This window comes from Rattus norvegicus, chromosome 3 (genome assembly GCF_021556685.1).
Source record: "Rattus norvegicus strain SHRSP/BbbUtx chromosome 3, alternate assembly SHRSP_T2T, whole genome shotgun sequence".
Lineage (NCBI taxonomy): Eukaryota > Metazoa > Chordata > Mammalia > Rodentia > Muridae > Rattus > Rattus norvegicus.
In genome coordinates this window covers 43,650,990-43,671,118 of record NC_141536.1, presented here as the reverse complement: position 1 = coordinate 43,671,118, position 20,129 = coordinate 43,650,990, and the positions used below count along the sequence as shown (strand labels likewise).

General features: G+C 41.4%; 1 protein-coding gene across 49 annotated transcripts in view; it reads left to right on the top strand.

Moving 5' to 3' along the window:
- Positions 1-20,129, top strand: part of Baz2b (bromodomain adjacent to zinc finger domain, 2B) — a 242,178-nt gene that overhangs the window by 138,394 nt on the left and 83,655 nt on the right. For 36 of the 49 annotated variants that reach the window (XM_087652881.1, XM_087652870.1, XM_087652866.1 and 33 more), the window contains 2 exon segments: positions 1,481-1,624; positions 4,632-4,682. In XM_087652881.1, coding sequence (XP_087509007.1) covers positions 1,483-1,624; positions 4,632-4,682 — 193 coding nt within the window. In that variant the 5' untranslated portion in view covers positions 1,481-1,482. 49 annotated transcript variants of the gene reach the window in all.

Sequence of the window (20,129 nt, the reverse complement as noted above, 5' to 3'; positions counted from 1 at the left end):
GTAGCTTTATTCGTAAACATTGTGATTTCTGTACTTAGTTGGGATATCACTAAAGTGACCATGGTCTGTTAGGTTCTCATGTTTGAATATCACCATTTCAATGAAATTGTAATCTATGTTAGATTTAACATATAGCAACAAATTGCATTAATAAGGATGCTTAGAAGTGATTGGTCATTATAAACAAACAGTTCATACTTAAGGCTATTGAACCATAGTGGAAACTTGGCTCTAGTAAAACTATAAAGAGGGTTGGTCGGTCGGGAGTGCACCCCCCCCTCTCTGAAATTCCTGAGTCATCCTGGTCACCCAAGCCAGGCAAGGATACTTCTGTCTGGAGTTAGATGCGCACACCATTTGTTCAGATTGACATTTTCTTTCTTTCTCACCATCTCAGCTCCCCTCCTGTTTTCTTCCCCTACTGTCCTTCTTCATTTCTCGTTAAAAGGGATTTCCTAGTGTATTCAACTTTGCCTTTAACTAGTGAATCCCATCTCGGTCTCCCGTGTCTGAGTTTATACGCATACACATCTACACTCAGCTTGTAATGCCTTCTTCCTTTACCAACTCAGTTTTCCCAACCTTGTGACCTCTAGTACAGCCAGTTCCTTATGCTGTGGCAACACCCCAATCATAAAGTTATATCACTGCTGCTTTATAACTGTAATTTTGCTACTGTTATGAGTTATAATATAAATATCTGATATGCAACCCCCCCAAAAAAGGGGGTCACAACCCAGAGGCTCCACAGTGGCACAGATCGATTGCTGCTGAGATGATGGAGATCCCTGAGAAGAATAAGAGTATTAACTTCCCCAGTTGATGGCTTCACACACTTGCACAAACTTAGGGCAGGTTTGTAGATGCACAAACCATGTGATTCATTAAAGGATATAGTGCACGTAGAATTCAATTTGCTTCAAGCTGAGTTTCAGGGACACATGCCTGCCACCCCAGTTATGAGACTGGGGTGGGGAGGAGAGTTCAAAACCAGCTTGAGCACAGCCCTGTCTCAAAAACAAAATTAAACCTGGTTCATAAGTGTTCATCTTAGTTCACGGTCTATTGCTACAACATCCAGGACTGAATGATTCATAAAGTTGAGAGTTTTGAAGCCTAAGAAATAGAAAGTCTGAGCAGCTAAGCATGTGAGGTGGCCTCCCTGTGTAGCTACCTGTTGCACCAAAACAAGGGGGAGTGCATTTTTATAAGAATGAGAATTTGCTCATTCCTGCCCTGCTCCATGACAAAGGCATCAAAGACTTGGAGTCTTCCAGGCTCCACTTCCTACCCACACTTCAGACTTAAGCCTTAGCATGAGTTTGGGCAGGAGAATTTCAAGCCACGGGAGTATTTTGTTCATATTTCACCTTTCACTTCTTCTAAATTGATACCAGACTTTTAAAAAATAAACAAAATGTATAAACATGTCTAATTTTTTTGAGTATTCTCCTAATACAGCATTTTCCTTCTGTCATAGAGATGGAGTCTGGAGAACGGTTGCCGTCCTCACCAGCCCCTTCCACTACACCAACATCGTCGGCTCCTTCCGTGGCTTCAGCCGTTTCTAAGAGCAGCCTTCCCACGGGAGCTGCTTCACTTGGCTCTGCAGCCAGCCCATGTGGTGAGTGGTTTAAACTCAGATTCAGGGACCTGTTCTTTCAGGGTTCTGTATTTACATACAACACGAGTTCTGAGTAGCATTTGTCCTCCTGACCTGTTGTGTGATTGCTGGGGTGAATGTGAGGCTTTCTGTGTTATCTAGATTTTACTCGGGGAAAGCCCTGATCACTCCTGTCCCCTGACTTCCCTAAGAGTTTAGTCTTAGTTTCATGATAACTGTGTTTGTGAATGTGTTTGTAATGTACAAGTCACATGACCATGGAAGAGGGAGGGGAGAGACGCCCTGGGTGCTGATACTTCTTCGCGTTGAACGTTTTTATACTGTACTTCCTATTTAAAGTGAAGTGGTTTGGGCTGAGGGCTATCTATATCTTCGTGTTAAAGCCTTTGGTTCAGCTCTAACGGGGCATAATAAAGGTACACATGTGTGTGGACAGACCAACTGTTTGTTGTCTTCCAACCCAAAGGTGCTTTAGAAGTCCCCGTTCTACATAATTCAGTCTAGTTTGTTTTCTTGTCTTACTTGATTCATTGCTTTGGCCCATGTGTTATCTAATAATTCTTTTTATTTAAAAATAAAATCATGGAGTGACAAGGGGTTTCACCCTGTATCTTAAAACAGCTTGATCTCAATGTTTTTGAACTGTAGAGAACAATAAAACAGAACTTTCATCCTTAAAATAGCAAAACCTCAAGAATTCTTCCATGGGTTCCTTGACAGCATTCTACTGTTTCAAACATTCTCCTAAAGTTACTTCTTTGTCACCTTAGTCAATGACAAAGCTTATACAAATTCCTTTATGCTCTAAAGAATATACATCAAACCCTAACCCTAACCCTAACCCAACCCCTACCCTAACCTAACCCTAACCCTAACCCTAACCCTAACCCCAACCCCAACCCCAGCCCCAACCCCAACCCCAACCCCAACCCCAACCCTTAAACTAACAACTGTTGTCTGTTGAATCAGTTCCTTGCCTAGCTGTGAAAGTATGCTCACTCATAACTTAGGCTGTCGCTATTATGGGTCCTGGTAGAGCAGGTGAGACTCCTGGATCAGAGGCACAATAAATGACAGGAGTATGTTGTGGCATGGCTTCCCTCTGTCTTAAGTCCACATCAGCACTGTGGATCCAATGATGATGGAATGCAGTTGTGAGGCAGCTCACAGCTTGAGAAAACCGCTTTCATCGGAAGTCAAATCGGTGTCCTCTTTAAAGATATACAGGATTTCTGTTCTGTGTTTTTATATACATACATACATACATACATACATACATACATACACACACACATATACATACATATATAACATGTATAGTAGGAATGTTTAACTATGATGGGAAAGCATGGGAAACTCATGATGCATAGATAGGCAGCGGGAGTTCCTCAGATCCTGAGGCTGCTGATTTTAAATCTGCCTCAAGAAGTGTGAGGTTGTTATTCTCGCATACGTACCTCACAGCTTCATGAGGGATGTTCTATGTAGATAGAACAGCTCTTCAGATGAGGCCAGGAGAGTGAGGTAAGGCAGGCTTGCATGCCAAGAGAATGAACACGTTCCCCAGAAGCCCTTCCTAGAAAATTTTCACCTAATCTCTTCAGAATTGTGTGAGTGATAGCTTGGGCTGAAGGCAGGGCAGGAAGTGTGGTTTAAACAGACCGTATTATGGCCCTTAATAAAATGGGGGTTCTGTTAGGAAGAAAGGAAGGAAAGCTGCTTTGGTCTTATGTGCTGTAGCTTTATAGAGGAGAGACAAGAAGGAGGCCACGCTGGGAGTTGGCCGTGACAGAACACTTAGGACCTAATATGCATGTACAAGAACTTCTGAGAATGATGTAATGATTAAACGCCAGGACTTTGCAGTCAACGACTGAGAGATCAAACCTTGGTTTGTCCACGTATTAGCTTGTGAATTACCTTTTGTAAGGTTCACTTGTCTCATTTGTAAGACAGGAGTAACAGCTGGTTTAAGTATTATGATAAATGAAGTAATAGTTGACATCTAGTAAATTGTAGCCATGATTTTTTCTTATCCTTTATCCGGTAAGAATGGTTTGGTGTAGTGACCGTGCTCTCAGGTGACACTTCTGGCAGGGTGTGACAGTTTGTAAGAAGAATGCAACCAGAGGTGAAGAGGGCCTTACACTTACATTAACATTTATAGTTAGACACTTTATTCAAATGTAAAACGATGAGGGCCCAGGTTGAGGAGTACTGGAAATGGGACAGGAAACAAGGCTCCATGCAGCAGGTAACAGTCATCTGGGCTAGAAGGACTGCGTGTCTTGGCGTGTTTACTGAAGGGTGATGTAATGAGAGATGTGACGAGGAGATGGGAGATGTGTTTGTAAAGACACAGGACTAGGTTATATGTGTTCTATGCCAGTGGTCTGTATGTTTAGATTCTGTGTTGTTACTGGTAGAGCATTTTAATATTCCAGGTTTTGTCCATTATAAACAATGCTGTTAAGGACATCACTGTGTATAGACACTGATACATCCGAGCATATTCTAACACCCACAGCATCACTTTTCCTGACAGCTGTGTTACAGTCCTGTGCCCTGCACCTGCCATTGTCAGAGGCAGAGGTATTTTTGCTCAGCGCAGCAGTGCTCGATTGAGGTGCCTTTTCAGCTTCTTGTAAGACTTTTAGCTTCTGGGTTTCTATTTTTAATGCCTGCTCAGGACTTTGGGATCATATTTCTTTTTTTTTTTTTTTCTTTTTTTTCGGAGCTGGGGACCGAACCCAGGGCCTTGTGCTTGCTAGGCAAGCGCTCTACCACTGAGCTAAATTCCCAACCCCTGGGATCATATTTCTGAGTCAAATTTTTTCTTGAGTACTTGTGAATTATTTTAGATATGAAATGCCTTTCAATTACATGTGTGGAGACACCTTTTCACATCTGATATGTATATGTATTTGTTCATTGTACATTATCTTTTGATAATAAAACTTCCAACTTGGATGGAGCCAGATTCAGTATTAAAAATTTGTGTTTACAGTTCTTGAAGCTGGGAAGTCCAAGATCAAGGTTTCACCTGACTCAGTGTCTGGTAAGTGTCTTCTGTCTGTTTTGGTGTTACTATTACACAATACTGGCTCAATATTTTATTAAGTATTTTCTATGAAAGGAGACTTACATGGCATTTCATTCTGATGATAAAAATTCTAAACATTACGGTACTGTCCAGTGAATGCTCCCTGACTTACAACAAACACATCAGGGAAGTAGACAGGGAAATAGTCATCTGGAGACGCAGCCAGACACAAGTGTGGCAATTCTTTATAACAGTCTACTTTCTACAAAAATCTAACCTGTTTTGGAGAAGTAATTAATCACTTCTGATGGTGGCCTAATAGTCTCCATTAGTCCCTACATCTTAAAGATGCACCTCTTTTTGGGCTGGAGAGATGGCTCAGTGGTTAAGAGCACTGACTGTTCTTCCAGAGGTCCTGAGTTCAAATCCTAGCAACCACATGGTGACTCACAACCATCTGTAATGGGATCTGATGCCCTCTTCTGCTGCGTCTGAAGACAGCGACAGTGTTCTTATAGATAATAAACAAATCTTTAAAAAAAAATGCACCTCCTTTTAACTTATTGAGGCTGAATTTCAGCACATGGAATTTTAGGGGACAAATTGTATCCCTCCTACAACATTGAAAGCTTTTTCCTTAAAGATTGCATGTTCTTGGTAGAAAAAAAATCAAAAGCAAGACAGTTTGTTATATAGATTTTCCAGTGAAATAAGGCTCAGGCCCTCAAGAAAAGTAAGAATGTGGAAGTGTGTGACTTTTCCTGGGAGCAGTAAGCAAACATCTTGTCACCCCAGATAGGGGAGCAGCAGCAGACCGAAGAAGCAGTCCCACCCAATGGTAGCCGATGGAACCTATTTGGGTTGCCTGTAGGAGTGTGGGTGAAGTGTTGTCATAAGAACATGGCTGACTCAGTAGCTCCTTCACCATCAAAGTCCCACATAGCATGGTGATAATTCTTGAAAGCCGCATCCTTCTTTATGCACAACTTGTTGGCAGCTCTGAGTGCTGGAGATTCCATTCTCCCAATCATCGCTGCTCTTACTATCTTCCGGAGGAGTTTTATAAATCCTTTAAGTCTCAGGAGAACTCTGAACCCCGTTAATTCCCTTTGTTTCTTGAGTCCTGTGAGGGGGGACAATAGCTGCAGAACATAGTTCTTTCACCCTCTTCTTATAAGAGCACTAGTAGGGTACAGCTCTCCCAGCCTAGTTCCCAAGTCCCTACCTCACGATAGTCTGAAAGTCTCACTGTGGTTCTGACATGAATTTGGAGGGAACACTAACCTATTCATTTCTACTACTTAGAAGCGTATGTAATTGTTAGGTATCAGGCGAGTGAGACAGACCGAACTCAGGCTTTGGGTTTTAAGACTTCTCACCTGTTGAGCTTTGGTTATAATATATGTCATGTCGGATAAAGAAAGCACAAATCACCAAGAATATTGAAGTAGTCTGAGATTTAATCAAACCAATCAGATACTTTGAAAACTATTGAGTAATTGTCTCCTGGCTCCCATGACTGACTTCAGAACGTTGCTGCCTAATTGACTTGTTACGGAGCTTACCTCCGATTCAATTCGAGCCACTTCACAACCGCTGGCTTCAGGATTGTCCCACCTTATCTGAGATCTAGTAGAGTCTCACCATCCCTCCAGCCCTTTCCTAAACAAACAGATAATTGCTTGGGCCTGGAGTTTGAATCAGAAAGGCTGCAAAGAGGAGGCTTGCCCATGGTGCATAGTAAGCTCTAGGAAGATGGCCCAGACAACTTGGCAGAGTTAAGGGGCAGTCATGTACCTCATGGGTGGAGTGCGCACCTAGGAAACGGAAGACTCCAGTGCTGAAATGGAAAGAGCAGTGAGAAGGACAAGGACCAGGAGGAAGTGAGAAGACAGGGAAGAGAAGCACACTTAGTGCACTTACTCAGAAGTTTCCCTTGTACTAGTTGTGTAAGAAAATAAAGTGTGATAAGTGCCAAACTCAAAGACAGCTTTTCAGCCTTCTAGGAGGCAAGTGCTTGTGGTTTCCTGTACAAAGAGTACTAAGGGCTTTTCCAGACCTTCCTTCTTTCTCTGCAGTACCATTACTGATCATGTCTGTGAGTGCGAAGGGCTCCTACATCACCTACTTGATAGCCAGTATGGTCCCTACCCTTCTTTGTCCAAATACTACTTGACTCCTACTCTATTTTCTGCTAAACTTTCTCAGAGAGACGCCGCCATGCATTCTCCTTCTCCTCGCCTTCCATGATGTCTGCTCCCAGCTCAGCGTCCTTCCTCGCTTTCCTAGCAGCTGACCACTGACCAGCCTTTGCTTGCCTCACAGTCTCTGTCATACCACTCTTAGTTTGTACTACTTCTTCAGTTTTTATGCATCTGTTTGTTTTCCTTTGATTTGGGTTTAGTTTCCTTACTGAATTTCCCTAGGTCTTGGGTCTGAGGTCTTTTATCTCTAGGTTCTTTGTTTAAATGTGCCTGAATGAAGACTGTCTGAACGTTCCCAGATCCTAATTGTACATTTTTATAAATGTTTTATATACATCTTAACCATAACAAACCCAAACTAAAAGTTTTCATTTTCTACCAAACCAGTTTCTCTCTGTCTCCCCCATTCATTTACACAGTAGAGCCACTCTTCTGGAAGTCCAGTGACTTCAACCATGATTTTTTTCCTCCACACCCTCATATTAATCCCCGTGGTTCTCAGTCTTTCAAAATAAAGCTCCAGATGGTATCTTCTTTCTGGCCCTCTTGTCACTTAAGTAGGTGGCTCCAAGACCTCTCTCCTGTGCTGTGCAGTTCTGACTGTCTCCACCTCCTTGCTAAGTCACGTGCAGTTTACCCCTTCACCAAGCAATGAGGGCAGTTAAACAAAACCTCTCACTTTTGTTGCTTTCTTAGGCATAGTTTACCCCCAGTAATAACCTCAAATATTTGTTTACAATTGTTTTTTAAAACAATGTGGATGGCTAGGGAGTTGGGTGGATCTAGGACAAATTGCTGGCGGGAAGTTAATATGGCTAAAATACATTGTACAGAACTTTAAGGAATTAACTTTTGTAAATGTCTACAAGGATTTTAGAGCGTTCTGAGATGATTCGGACATTTAGGACAATAGATTCTTGCTCTGTGTTAGTTTGCTCCCTGTGTGTTCTCATGCAGCCCAGGTTAGACCCTCCCTTCAGCAGGGCCCTGCTTCCTGCCTCTGTTTACTGTTCCTGGATTTTATGTAAATGGAGCCATGTATGCTTTTGTGGCTTGTGTCTTTCATAATTCTTTTTAAACATTTATATGATTATTTATATAGCAGCTCATTCTTTTATCTTACTGGTACTACTCTGTTTTATGACCATGCCAGAACATGTGAATCATTCACGGATGACATGCGTGGTAGTGTTTTGGCTTGAGGCAATCACAAGTGTTCCAGTTATAAGCCTTGTGTTTACACATGTTTTTATTTCTCTTGGGTAAATACCTAGGCTTGGGATGGCTAGAGAATATTCTAAGTATATGCTTACTTTAGAATTTGGCAAGTGTCCTTCTAAAGTGGCTGTGACATTGTATCCTCTACAAGCACCATGTAAGAGTTGACACCACAGGGTGGTTAGTGTGTGCCACTACAGTTGGTGTATTGTGACCTCCATCTGGCTTTGGTTTTGGTTTTTAATTCTTTAGTCTTTAGAAATTAGATTTAATTACATTGTCTTCCCTTTCTTCCTCCTAGCTGTGTGTCACCTGACACCTTGCTCAGACTCAAATATATGATCTCTATTTCTTTAATTATTACATATATACTTTTAAATATATAAAGATATATATGCTCAGTCCATATAAAGTTACATGTATGTTATAATTTCAGGGTGGGTCACTTGATTAATTTATTTATTTAATGTATCTGAGTACACTGTCACTGTCTTCAGACACACTAGAAGAGGGCATCAGATCTCATTACAGATGGTCGTGAGCCACCATGTGGTTGCTGGGACTTGAACTCAGGACCTCTGCAAGAGCAGTCAGTGCTCCTAACCACTGAGCCATCCCTCCAGCCCTCATATCTTCTCTCAATACACTGGATTCATGCAGGGACTGTCTTTCTTTCCAACCTGTGTAATGTTACTTTGCTTTGCTTCATGGGCTTTTGCTGTTTGGTTCAACATTGAATAGAACTGATAATAACAGACATCATTGACTTTTGAGGTTTTATTTAATTTAGTATTGATTTTGTCACATGGTTGCATTTATTGAAATGCTGACACAGCCTTTGATTTTTATCTTGCTAATAAGGTGAAGTAATTGACTAATTTTTTATATGATAAACCCTTGTAGCCTTCAGGGATCAAATTCCAATTAATTAAGCTGTATTGTTTTCTTAAAGCATTGTTGAACTTCTATTAGGCAGACTGCGTGAGTGCTCACCAGGATTATTGGTCTATTTGTCTTTTCCTGTCTCGGTTGCAGATTATTTGGGCGAGTCCCCATTCTTTTTTTTTCTTTTTTTAAAGATTTATTTATTTAATGTATATGAGTACACTGTAGCTGTGTTCAGACACACCAGAAGAGGGCATCAGACCCCATTACAGATGGTTGTGAGCCACCATGTGGTTGCTGGGATTTGAACTCAGGACCTCTGGGAGAGCAGTCAGTGTTCTTAACCGCTGAGCCCTCTCTCCAGCTCAAGCTGTACATTTTTAAATATTGTCATTTTTTTTATTCTTTGATTATTCCTCTGTAACTGTCAGGGTTTTGTGGAAGTGAGCAGTTTAACATGGATCTTTTAAAATTGTGCCCACTGTGGTGACCAGAGGTGATCAAGGCCATACTGCTGCTGCTTCCAGAGAAGCTCCTGCCGGTCTCTGTGCATTTGGAAATGTTTGGATCCACAAATGTTCAAGCAGAAGTGAGTGGCTGTCTGTGCTGTCCTTGCTTTACGGTTGCCGGTTCATGTCAGCTGCTCTGCCTGCTTCCGTCTCTGGTATGACGAGTCAGCCTCTACTTCCTGAACCGCCTTTAAGAGCAAGTTCACCAGAGCAGCATCCAGTCGCAGACCTGCTGGGTGTGACTGGTTTTCAGTAGTTGATTTCTCCGTGTTCTTTGCCAGCTCCTCCCCCGTTTGTATAGTGTGCAGGCATTTGGGTACTTCAGACTCTGAATTTGTTTGGGTTTTATTCTGTTTGTAATTATTAACCACTAGTATTTTTCTTTTTACCCCATCTGATTTTTAGGTGTTTGTTTGGCGTGAGTTCTGTCTCACGTCGCTAGGCTGGCTGTTGCCTAGTTCCACTGTCGTGGAGCAGCCGGGAGATATATGCAGCAGTATTGGCTGCGAAGCCCCCAGTGTACACTGCTTGCTCCTTTTCATGTACTCCCATTGGCTTTGATCTCCTTTTGGATGATTTTCAGTACCTTTAGATTGGTTTTGAGCGCTCTCTCTCTCTCTCTCTCTCTCTCTCTCTCTCTCTCTCTCTCTCTGTGTGCGTGCGTGCGTGCGTGTGTGTGTGTGTAGCTTACAAGTGAAAGGTGTAAGTCTCCCTAGGTGACATTCCTTTCTACCTTGTCATTTGAGGCAGGGTGGTTTCTCACTGGGACATGGGGCTGGCTATGTTGGTTGTGCTGGCTGGTCAGCAAGCTTTCTGGGGTCAACTATTCTCTCCCTTCCTTCCTGGGCACACAGCCCTGCACCTAGCTTTTTACATAGGCACTAGGAGTCAATTCCAGTCTTCATGCAGGCACTTTACTGACTGAACTGTTCCCCAGCCCCAAGTTGGTTTTTATATAGTACAGGCTAGCCTTGAGACCTGCTACGTAGTGGAGGTTAACCTTGAACTCAGAATCTTTCCACCTCTATCTCCCAAGTGCTAGGATTAGAAGAGTGGGGGCTGGGGATTTGGCTCAGTGGTAGAGCGCTTGCCTAGCAACCGCAAGGCCCTGGGTTCATTCCCCAGCTCCAAAAAAAAAAAAAAGAAGAAGAGTAACTACCAGGCCTGGCCAGTCTTTTTCTTTTTACTTTTTTATAATTTAAAAACAATTACCATCTTGTATAGGATTATTGTGGCTGTTTCAACCCACTTCCAAAGTTGTTGCCTCCAAAGTAAAGTACTTTTCAATTTTTATTTTAACCCAAGGTCGTCCCACACTCCAGACACTCTCTGTCCATGTGATGGTGGCAGTGCAAGCATCACATTTATCAGATAAGAATGTAGCCACTCACAGAACACATGAAATTCAAGAGGGATGACCAAAATGCGAACGCTTCACTCCTTCTTTAAAAGGGGAACAAGAATACCCTTGGGAGGGAATAGGGAGGCAAAGTTTAGAACAGAAGCTGAAGGAGCACCCATTCAGAGCCTGCCCCACATGTGGCCCATACATATACAGCCATCCAATTAGACAAGATGGATGAAGCAAAGAAGTGCAGGCTGACAGGAGCCGGATGTAGATCGCTCCTGAGAGACACAGCCAGAATACAGCAAATACAGAGGCGAATGCCAGCAGCAAACCACTGAACTGAGAATAGGACCCCTATTGAAGGAATCAGAGAAAGAACTGGAAGAGCTTGAAGGGGCTCGAGACCCCAAAAGTACAACAATGCCAAGCAACCAGAGCTTCCAGGGACTAAGCCACTACCTAAAGACTATACATGGACTGACCCTGGACTCTGACCCCATAGGTAGCAATGAATATCCTAGTAAGAGCACCAGTGGAAGGGGAAGCCCTGGGTCCTGCTAAGACTGAACCCCCAGTGAACTAGACTATGGGGGGAGGGCGGCAATGGGGGGAGGGTTGGGAGGGGAACACCCATAAGGAAGGGGAGGGGGGAGGGGGATGTTTGCCCGGAAACCGGGAAAGGGAATAACACTCGAAATGTATATAAGAAATACTCAAGTTAATAAAGATGAAAAGGAAGAAAAAAAAAGAATGTAGACACTGGAGGAGTGAACACATAATGCAAGCCAAAGCTAAGGGGATTTCGGGGGATTTGTGTTGGTGCTAAGATAGTGGAAAGAAGGAGAAAGAAGGCTGGATGGGCCCATGAGAGGGGATGGAGCCCAACAGTAGAAGGACGCTACACATGAGTGTTTAAGGACAGCTCCTTCATCTGCAACATCTTTCCCAAGAGCTTTTGAGATCTGAGAATCATCAAGTTAACCTTTCACATAGCCGGGTTGAATGAAAAGTTTTGTATATTTCAGCCTGTGTAGTACAGGAGGCCACACACTTCCCTCTTTCCGTAGGCTTCTCTGGTGCTCTGCTCATTCTGGTCTATTTATTTCAGCTTTCGGACCGCTTACTTCTTTGAGTATAATACTTTCTTTCCTAGATCAGTTCTGAAGTATGTTCCCCTTTTTGTCTGAAAAAAAATCTTCTTATGTCTGTTTCTTTCTCATACTTGGTTTGATTTATCCAGGGATGGTGTGGAGGTCCACTTGGCTGGGGCTGCAGGATGTCTTGAATTAAACATTTCTGAATGTGTGCATAGAATATTCTTAGCATTTGAATCCATGGATTGAGAAGGAAAAGTGCCCTCTCTAGAGTTGGCGAGCATCATTCAGTGCCTTAAGAGAGAGCTTACCACCAACTCTCCAGCTGTAGCATCTGTGTCATCGGCTTTCCCTTGTGGGCCACCATAGTTTTATTTGCTGATTCTTCATACACCAGAGGTTCCTGCAGGTTCCACATCTCTGAGGAATGTTGACTAGTACTGACTTTAATTATAGATGACTCCACTGACCATAGTGGCTAGGTAATTCTCTCCCATGATCTACCCCTGAACCTATCCATTTCCTCCGCAGACAGCACTCCTCACAATGTGTAAGTCTACATTTGATTTTGTTTTATTCATCCTTTCCCTATGTCTAAAGAACAAGGGCCATATCTGTTTTCTTCTACAGAATGTGTTTGGTTAAAACCTGGCACAAATGTATAAAAGGAACCATCACTGGAAGAAGGAGAAGGAAAGTGAAATTTTGCAGGACTAGGACTTGAAAATTAGATGATTAATAATTTTCTGGCTTTTCCCACCATCTCTTACACCCCAGTAGAATGATGTCCTGGCGGATGCCCTTGAATGTCAGGAATGCCTATAAGACACTAAATACCAGGCTCACATTAGGACTGCTTCATACTCATCCTCAGGCCTCCGTGTGCCGTTGTCAGGGCTGAAGAGATGGCTCAGTCAGCTGTTAAAGGCTAGGCTCACAGGCCAAACTGAACAACTTGTTACATGGCTAAACGGGATCATGAAGGATCATAGAACTGTCAGTGTTGTTGTGGATTGGAAAGGCAGGTTAACCATGGAGTGATGGATGCATATTTGATATGCAGCACAAAAGGTCTAAGAAATAGCAGAACAGTGTTTTCTGACTGGTTACATTGTACTGACCATCTCAGCTTGAATTATGGGTCAGGGGAAAAGCAAGACATCAGGAAAACCCTCAGATTTTCTAAAGATGTAACACAACATGTAAATAAAATGCTTCAATGGGGTTGGGGATCTACAAATTTTCTGTGCTGTGCCATGTACTGTTCTTGTAATTTCAAATGACTGCAAATTTGAGCTGGAGAGTAAGCATCAAAAGTGTAAGGCATTGTAGAAAAATTACTTTACCGACCACATACAGTTTTGGGGGGGGGGTTCTTTTTTTCTTTCTTTTAAACTAGATTCATTCCTTGCTTTCTGGTCAGTTGCAGCATAAGTTGTAAAAGATTTGCCCGATTTTTAAAGGCTCTAGGTACTCAAGACATTCCTGTCTTATTTGTTCCTAAACAAAGGCAAAAGGGAGGTACAAAGCATCCCCGCTCCTGCACAGTGCAAAGTGCTCTTCAAGGCACCTTCAGGAGTGCCACAGGTGGGCACAGGGAATCTTTCCTCATGAGGTCCCAGGGGCTAAGAACACTGGCTGCAGCAGTTGAGTGCCACACAAGTCCAGCCTTCCCGTCACACCTCACAGAAACAGCCATCCATGTGAACTCCTTAGCTGTGAGGAGCTACAGACAGAGGGGCAGTGCATTGTGGGGCAGTATACAATAGTGAGGTGCTCCAGTCACCACGAGCTGTTAGCTCAGTCCTTTGGGATTTGTTTTTTTAATATGGAAACTGTTGGTTTCTGCAATTTCACTCCAGCTTTTTAAGACAATGAATCCTCTAAACCACATTTCAGCTTTTCAGGTCTCCATCAGTTTGGGGTCTTCTTTTTCTCCAAGCTATATGCTCTAAAATAATTGAAAATCTAAAGGGATATTTTGATGCAACTCTCCCAGATGTAGCAGAAAAAGAGCATCTCTTCTCAGATATTTTGAAGAACTAAGGAGATAACCATCAATCAATCAATCGGTCAATCAGTCGGTCAGTCAGTCAATCAATCAATCAATAATTCAGAGTCAGATCATCTGCTGCAAATTCAAGGGTGATGCTGCACCCTCAAGGGAGTCCTGCTTGTTAAGTTCATGAACAGCACTGATAAACTGAATGGCTTCATAAAACTGAATCAGATTTCAATAAATAACCCCCGGGTCTGATGCAAATTGATCAGTGACCTCATTGAAGTTACCTGTTTCAGGGAAGCAGGAGAGAGGTCAGTGCTGCTTTAGGGCCAAAGAGCATCTAAATAAGGCATCCTGCTAGTATTATTTGAATTTTAAAATTAAATTTATTTATATTTAGCATTATTTATCCTTATTAGAAGTATTTATAACAGTGACTTTCAGATAATAAAAGTGAGTATCTCTTATTGTTTTATTTAGAATTCCTGTATCTTGTTTCATGTAATCCTTTATTCTTTCTGACTAATTAGGCAAGACTCAGGGGCCAGCTAAGCAGCTGATATAAGGCCGACGCTATAGATTATGCATATATTTCACTTGACAGGACAAGGAACGCATAACCGAAGTGAGACCATGAGGTGCTGCCTGTTGGAGAACATTTCAGCAGTCTGGGTCGGTGCACTAATGTCCTATCAGACAGGACTTCAGAGTGCTGGGTTCTATGGCCTATCCCGCAATAGAAACAGTGTCCTAGAAGTGCACATCTGGTATATCTCAGTTAGGGTTCCGTTGCTGTGAACAGACAGCATGACCAAAGCAACCTTTATAAAAGACAACATTTAATTGGGGCAGGCTTACAGATTCTGAGGTTCAGTCCATTAGCATCAAGACTGAATGTCACTTGTTTAGTTTAGCACCGTTTAATACATGAATAAAGTGCTCTTGAAAAATTATTTGACTGTACTGAAGAGGCAATGTTTAAAAACCAACCTGAGACCAAGTTCGGACATAACTAAAGGACAGCCAGGTTTCGAGTCTACAGGCAGTAGCGGGTCAGTAAGGGACACAAGAAGTCTTCCGTAGGGTTTGGTTACCCACACCACACTGACGTTTAGCATAGGAACACCTTTCTCTGCAGTTGCTGTGCTGATTTTGTAGGTTTCTGCAAGTCTCGCTTGAGGCTTTCCATTGTCCAGCTGTCTCTTCTCTCATTTTAAACTTTATTTATTCATTCTTTACTGTGCTCACACATATCCTTATGGAAGTCAGAGGACAAATGCTGGAGTCAGTTCTCACTTTCCACTCTTTCTGCTGGATCACAGCACATGCCAGGCTCGTGCGTGCTGGGATTCCTGATGCACATTGTCTGTTTCATGGGGTTTAGTTCACCAGGTTTGCCCAGCAAGTTCTCTTACTCCTAAACTGTCTTCTTAGTCTCTACCTCCTTTTTCTTAAGTGAGGACTGTTTAACGGGAGGTTGTACTCAAGGGCCCACGCATCTTTGGAATATTGGTTTACCTTGTACTAGTAGGGCTTTGTAGTTTCAGTTGGAGACTTTAGTAGTAAGTTACTGAAGAAAACTACTGTGTCCAAGTCAGTGAAGTGATACTGATAACTAACCCAGGATTAGGGGTTCGAGTGTATCTTCTTATTACAAAAGACAAAGATGTGTTGGAGCCCAGATCACAGTGCTTCAGCGTGTTATCTCACTTGGAGATGGGCTCTTACAGTATTCTTCCAGTTAAATGAAGCCAGTGAGAAGGCCCTTTTCTGCTGTGTCTGTGTGGTCATCCAAGGCATATCCACAGTGAGGACAGTGGAGAGTGCCTGAGGCTAACAGAGAAGCATGGAACAGATCCTCTCCTAGTGCTCCAAAGGTAGCCAAGGGCCCCTGGCTCTGCCCTCATCCGACTTTAGGCCTCTAGCAGTAGTTTCTGTTGTAAACCACCCAACTGTGAGAAGCTGTCAGGACAGCCTAGCACATTAGTGTGCTCTGTGTGTTTTTGAAAGCTGGTTATAACAGTTTCTATTCATTGTGGGGAAGCATATTTTCTTGCTTAATGCAAAAAAAACTACTTTAATATTATTCTGTTATTTTTTCCTTATAATAAAGCAGTGTTTGAATGCTTTAAATGTATATCAAATATGTGGGTTTTTCTTAGCATTTTAACTTCTTTGACTAGATTTAATAAAAATTTTTGTTACAAAGAAAAAATTATTCTAACCTCTTAGATTGAAGAGGCACAAATAAATAGCTTTTTCTTCCAAAGCAACCCATGCTTTTCCCTGACTTGTTTTTCTCATAACAAACACTACTTGGAGAGAAATAGTTAACTGACAGTAGAGAATCCTGGCAGGCAGCAGTTTAGTCTAGTGACCAAATTAACATCAGCAGTGCTGCAAAGAAGTATAGGCCTGGGGTATCCTGTTCTGAGAGCAGCCATTGCGTATCGTCCTCAGTGAAGTAGAACTTCTGATCATATAAAGCATTAGACAAACTCCAATCTCTGGTTTATATCCGTCGTTGAAGCACAAGACAATAGTTGTAGCTGACTGCAGAAAGTTAAAAGCACAAAATCCAATGTAATAAGGAATTCTGGAATCTTGGCACAAAGGATGGTGTTAGTGGGAAATATGATTAAAGCTAATATTTTTTTTGCCTAATTAAGGTTAATTTCTTGACTTTGAAGATTGATCTATAGTACTATGTAAGATATTAGCACAGGAGAGGGGCTACAAAAAAGTAACATCTATAGGTTTGCTGTTACTTTTTCAATTTTTGTGATTATAAAATAATCTCAGAGTAAGTACTTGGAAAATAGAAACCCGCTAGGTTGGTTCTGTGTGTTGCCATCCCACACTGAGACACTGACGCAGAAAGGCTCTAGACCATTTGCTTGTCTGAGCCACATATGGAGTCCAAAGCTAACTTGTGCTACATTATGGACTCTTGTCTCAAGAAAACAAATAAATGAATGATTAAAATCTGTTTATATTCCATATGGCTTTCTAAATATTAAGATATAAAGCTTCAATGGCTCCAAATAAGAGAATACAGGAATGATATGAAGATTATTTGTGGAGAAATGTTCCATCCACCTGAATTAAAGAATTCTTTTTGTTGTTTGTTAATTAACATTCAAATTTATATCTTCCTTATTTTGAGATTCAAATACTTAAACATTGATATGAGTGAAAATCCAGTGTATTAACTGATAATTGAATTATTCGCTTTATAGCAATTTTGGATATGTTTGTTTTGATTGATATGCTCCATTATTACTAATTTAAAGACGCATGGGATGTATTTGAATGAATACCAGTTTTTAGGATTAGCCATGCTTTACAAATTCCAAACCAGAGACTGACTCTGCAGTGATGTAAATCATATTGACAGTATTAAAAGATTGTAGGCACAGAGCAGCGACTTTGCGTCCCATTGAAAGATCAAGAGCAGTTCTGGTATACAGGAAACAGCCCATGGGGACAGCTTTGGATGACTAAAACCCATGCCGGTTTCTTATATCAACTATGTTTACTGTGACTTTTGGACTTTTCAAGGTGCTAGGGGACTTTGCTTACAGGCGTTTTACACATTGCTTCAGTGTGTGTATCTATTTGCTTCCAGTGAGGTGGACAGTCTTTATTGGTCACTGATAGTAACAAAGTACTTGGTAGCAAAGGTGTTTATAATACCATTCCTCATGACTGACGTTGGCATTTGCTTTCTGCTTTTAATAAATTTAATAAGTGTGTCACCTGGTAGACTTGAAAAGTTGTGCTAAAAACTATCCAGCTTATAATTTGAGAATGTTAACATTGTTGCTGTACACAAATTTTCTTTATCTAAGTTATCCATGGTTACTTATCATCAGTAAAAGTAAAATAAAATTTGCACGCATAGCATGCTAACTGGACATCTTCAGTTAAAGGGAATAATGCTGCCTTAAACGCCTAAGTGTGCAGACATTTTCTTTAAGAAAACTTGTTTTCAGTCAGGATAGTTTTATTTGGGAGCATATATTGACATTAGGGATGTCAATGTAGAAATAAATGTACTGTTTTAAAAATCGACCTTTTTAATATTCAAATAATCTTGTTTTCTATTTAGGGAGTTAACAGATCCTATTGACGTGCTTTGTTTCGTGACCTGCTCTTTTGGTCATACAGGATGAGCTTTATTTGGAATGTCATGTACATTTTTGATTGTGCCGTCCATGATAAGAGGAGCCGTCATGCTATCCCTGTCTGTGATCACTTAAAGTTCCCCTGTGGGGCTTGAGAGGTGGCACCATGGCTTAGCGTGTTGTGATGTCTAGCATACATTTCACAAAAACAGGCATGGTGCGCACATCTGTAATGTGTGCCAGGTAGCCAAGGCAAGCACATCTAGAGATCATTTACCACCAGGCAAATCCCAGAGTTTTAGGTTCAGTGAGAGAACCTTTCTCAAAATATGTTTGAAAGTGATGGAGGAAAAAGTTAATGTTGAGAATACACTTGTGCATGTGTACTCTTTACCACATATATGAACATGTGTACAACACACACACACACACACACACCATAAGAAAGGTAATTTCCCTTTGAGCAATAGCTTCATATTTTAGGATGGTTTACAACTCTGGCTTCCTCTTGGCCCTGGCAGCATCAGTGTAATCCTAGCAGTAGTTTTGTGTGTGTGTGTGTGTGTGTGTGTGTGTGTGTGTGTGTGTGTGTGTGTGTGGTGTGTGTAAAAAGATAAAAGCTACAATACAGATATTGAATTTGTGACTAAATCTCAGTGAAGATGTTATATTTTTAATAATTTAAAAAATGGCTGATTAGTTTAGCCTTTTTAAGACAACTGTCTTTCTGTTGTGTAATGAGATCTTCATTGAGTGTTTTGGACAGAGTAAAAATTAACAAATGAATTTTTCCTTCTTAACTTTATATCCTAGTCATGGTATAATATAAATAGATGTTAAATAATATAAATATTTATAAATATATTTGTGGAGATTCAGGGGATATTTCTTGGGTATATTTTAATATAGTGTATTTTAATATAGTAATAAAGTAGCAGTATATTTAAATATAGTATAGAACAGGTTTTTTTTTTTTAATTAAGCCATGGCTACATAAATGTAGCTGGCAGGTATAATTGAATACTACTTGCTTTTTTAAGTAGAAATGAGATGGGCCTTGGGAGACATCTCTGTCAACAGGAACAGTGTGCTTGTAATCCTAGGGACTAGAGTTTGAGCTACAGGACTCATGTAGAAAAGGAAAAATGAGAAGCGTAGTATGGTTGTTGGCCCCAAGGAAGTAGAGCCCCGTGGGTTCCCGGGCCTGGTCCTGCCAGCCTACCTAGTCAATATGCTGCACACCAATGAGAGACAGAGTCTGTCTGAAAGGAAAAGGTGGACAGTGCTTGAGAATGACACCAAGTTTGTCCTATAGTGTCCCACATGCTGTCTCAGACACACATGTGCATACATGTCATGTATTTACTTATATGTAAGTAGTAAATGACTATATAGTCTGTACAACTGGAATTTTGAGTTTAGCTCATTTGTCAGAAACATAGGTAGAGGAGGAAGTGTGTGTGTGTGTGTGTGTGTGTGTGTGTGTGTGTATACATATATACATGTGTATATGTATTTCTAGAGAAAACCTTTGACTGGCACACTGAGTCAAGAAATTGATTTAGTTGATTAGAGCCAGAGATGGTGATTGTTTACTTAGCTGTATTTGTTCCTGTTTTATTTGAACTCAACTTCAAAGCCAATGTCTAGAATCCTTGATAATTTAAAAGTAAATTCAGATTTTTAAAAGTTCACTAATTTTCTATTCTGGATAAGACCAGATTGACTGATTAGAATGTACACACAAGATGGTGCCTCTAGTCAGGTGTGGAGCTCATTCCTTTAATTCCAGCCAGCACTCAGGAGCCAGAGACAAGCAGATCCCTGTAAGTTAGAGGCCAGCCTGGCCTACATATCAAGTTCTAGGCTAACTAGGGCTACAGAGGGAAACCCTGGGCCAACAAAACAAAACAAATAAACTAACCAAGTGAAAAAAACAAAACAAGTCCCCAAGTGCCTCCTCTCCCCCATTCCACTGTGTTCCTTCCTTGTCCTGTTTCCTTACAGACTTGTGCCCCTCCTTGTGAACACCGTCCAGAGACTTTCCAGTGAGAGGGGCTATCGCTTCAGCATCT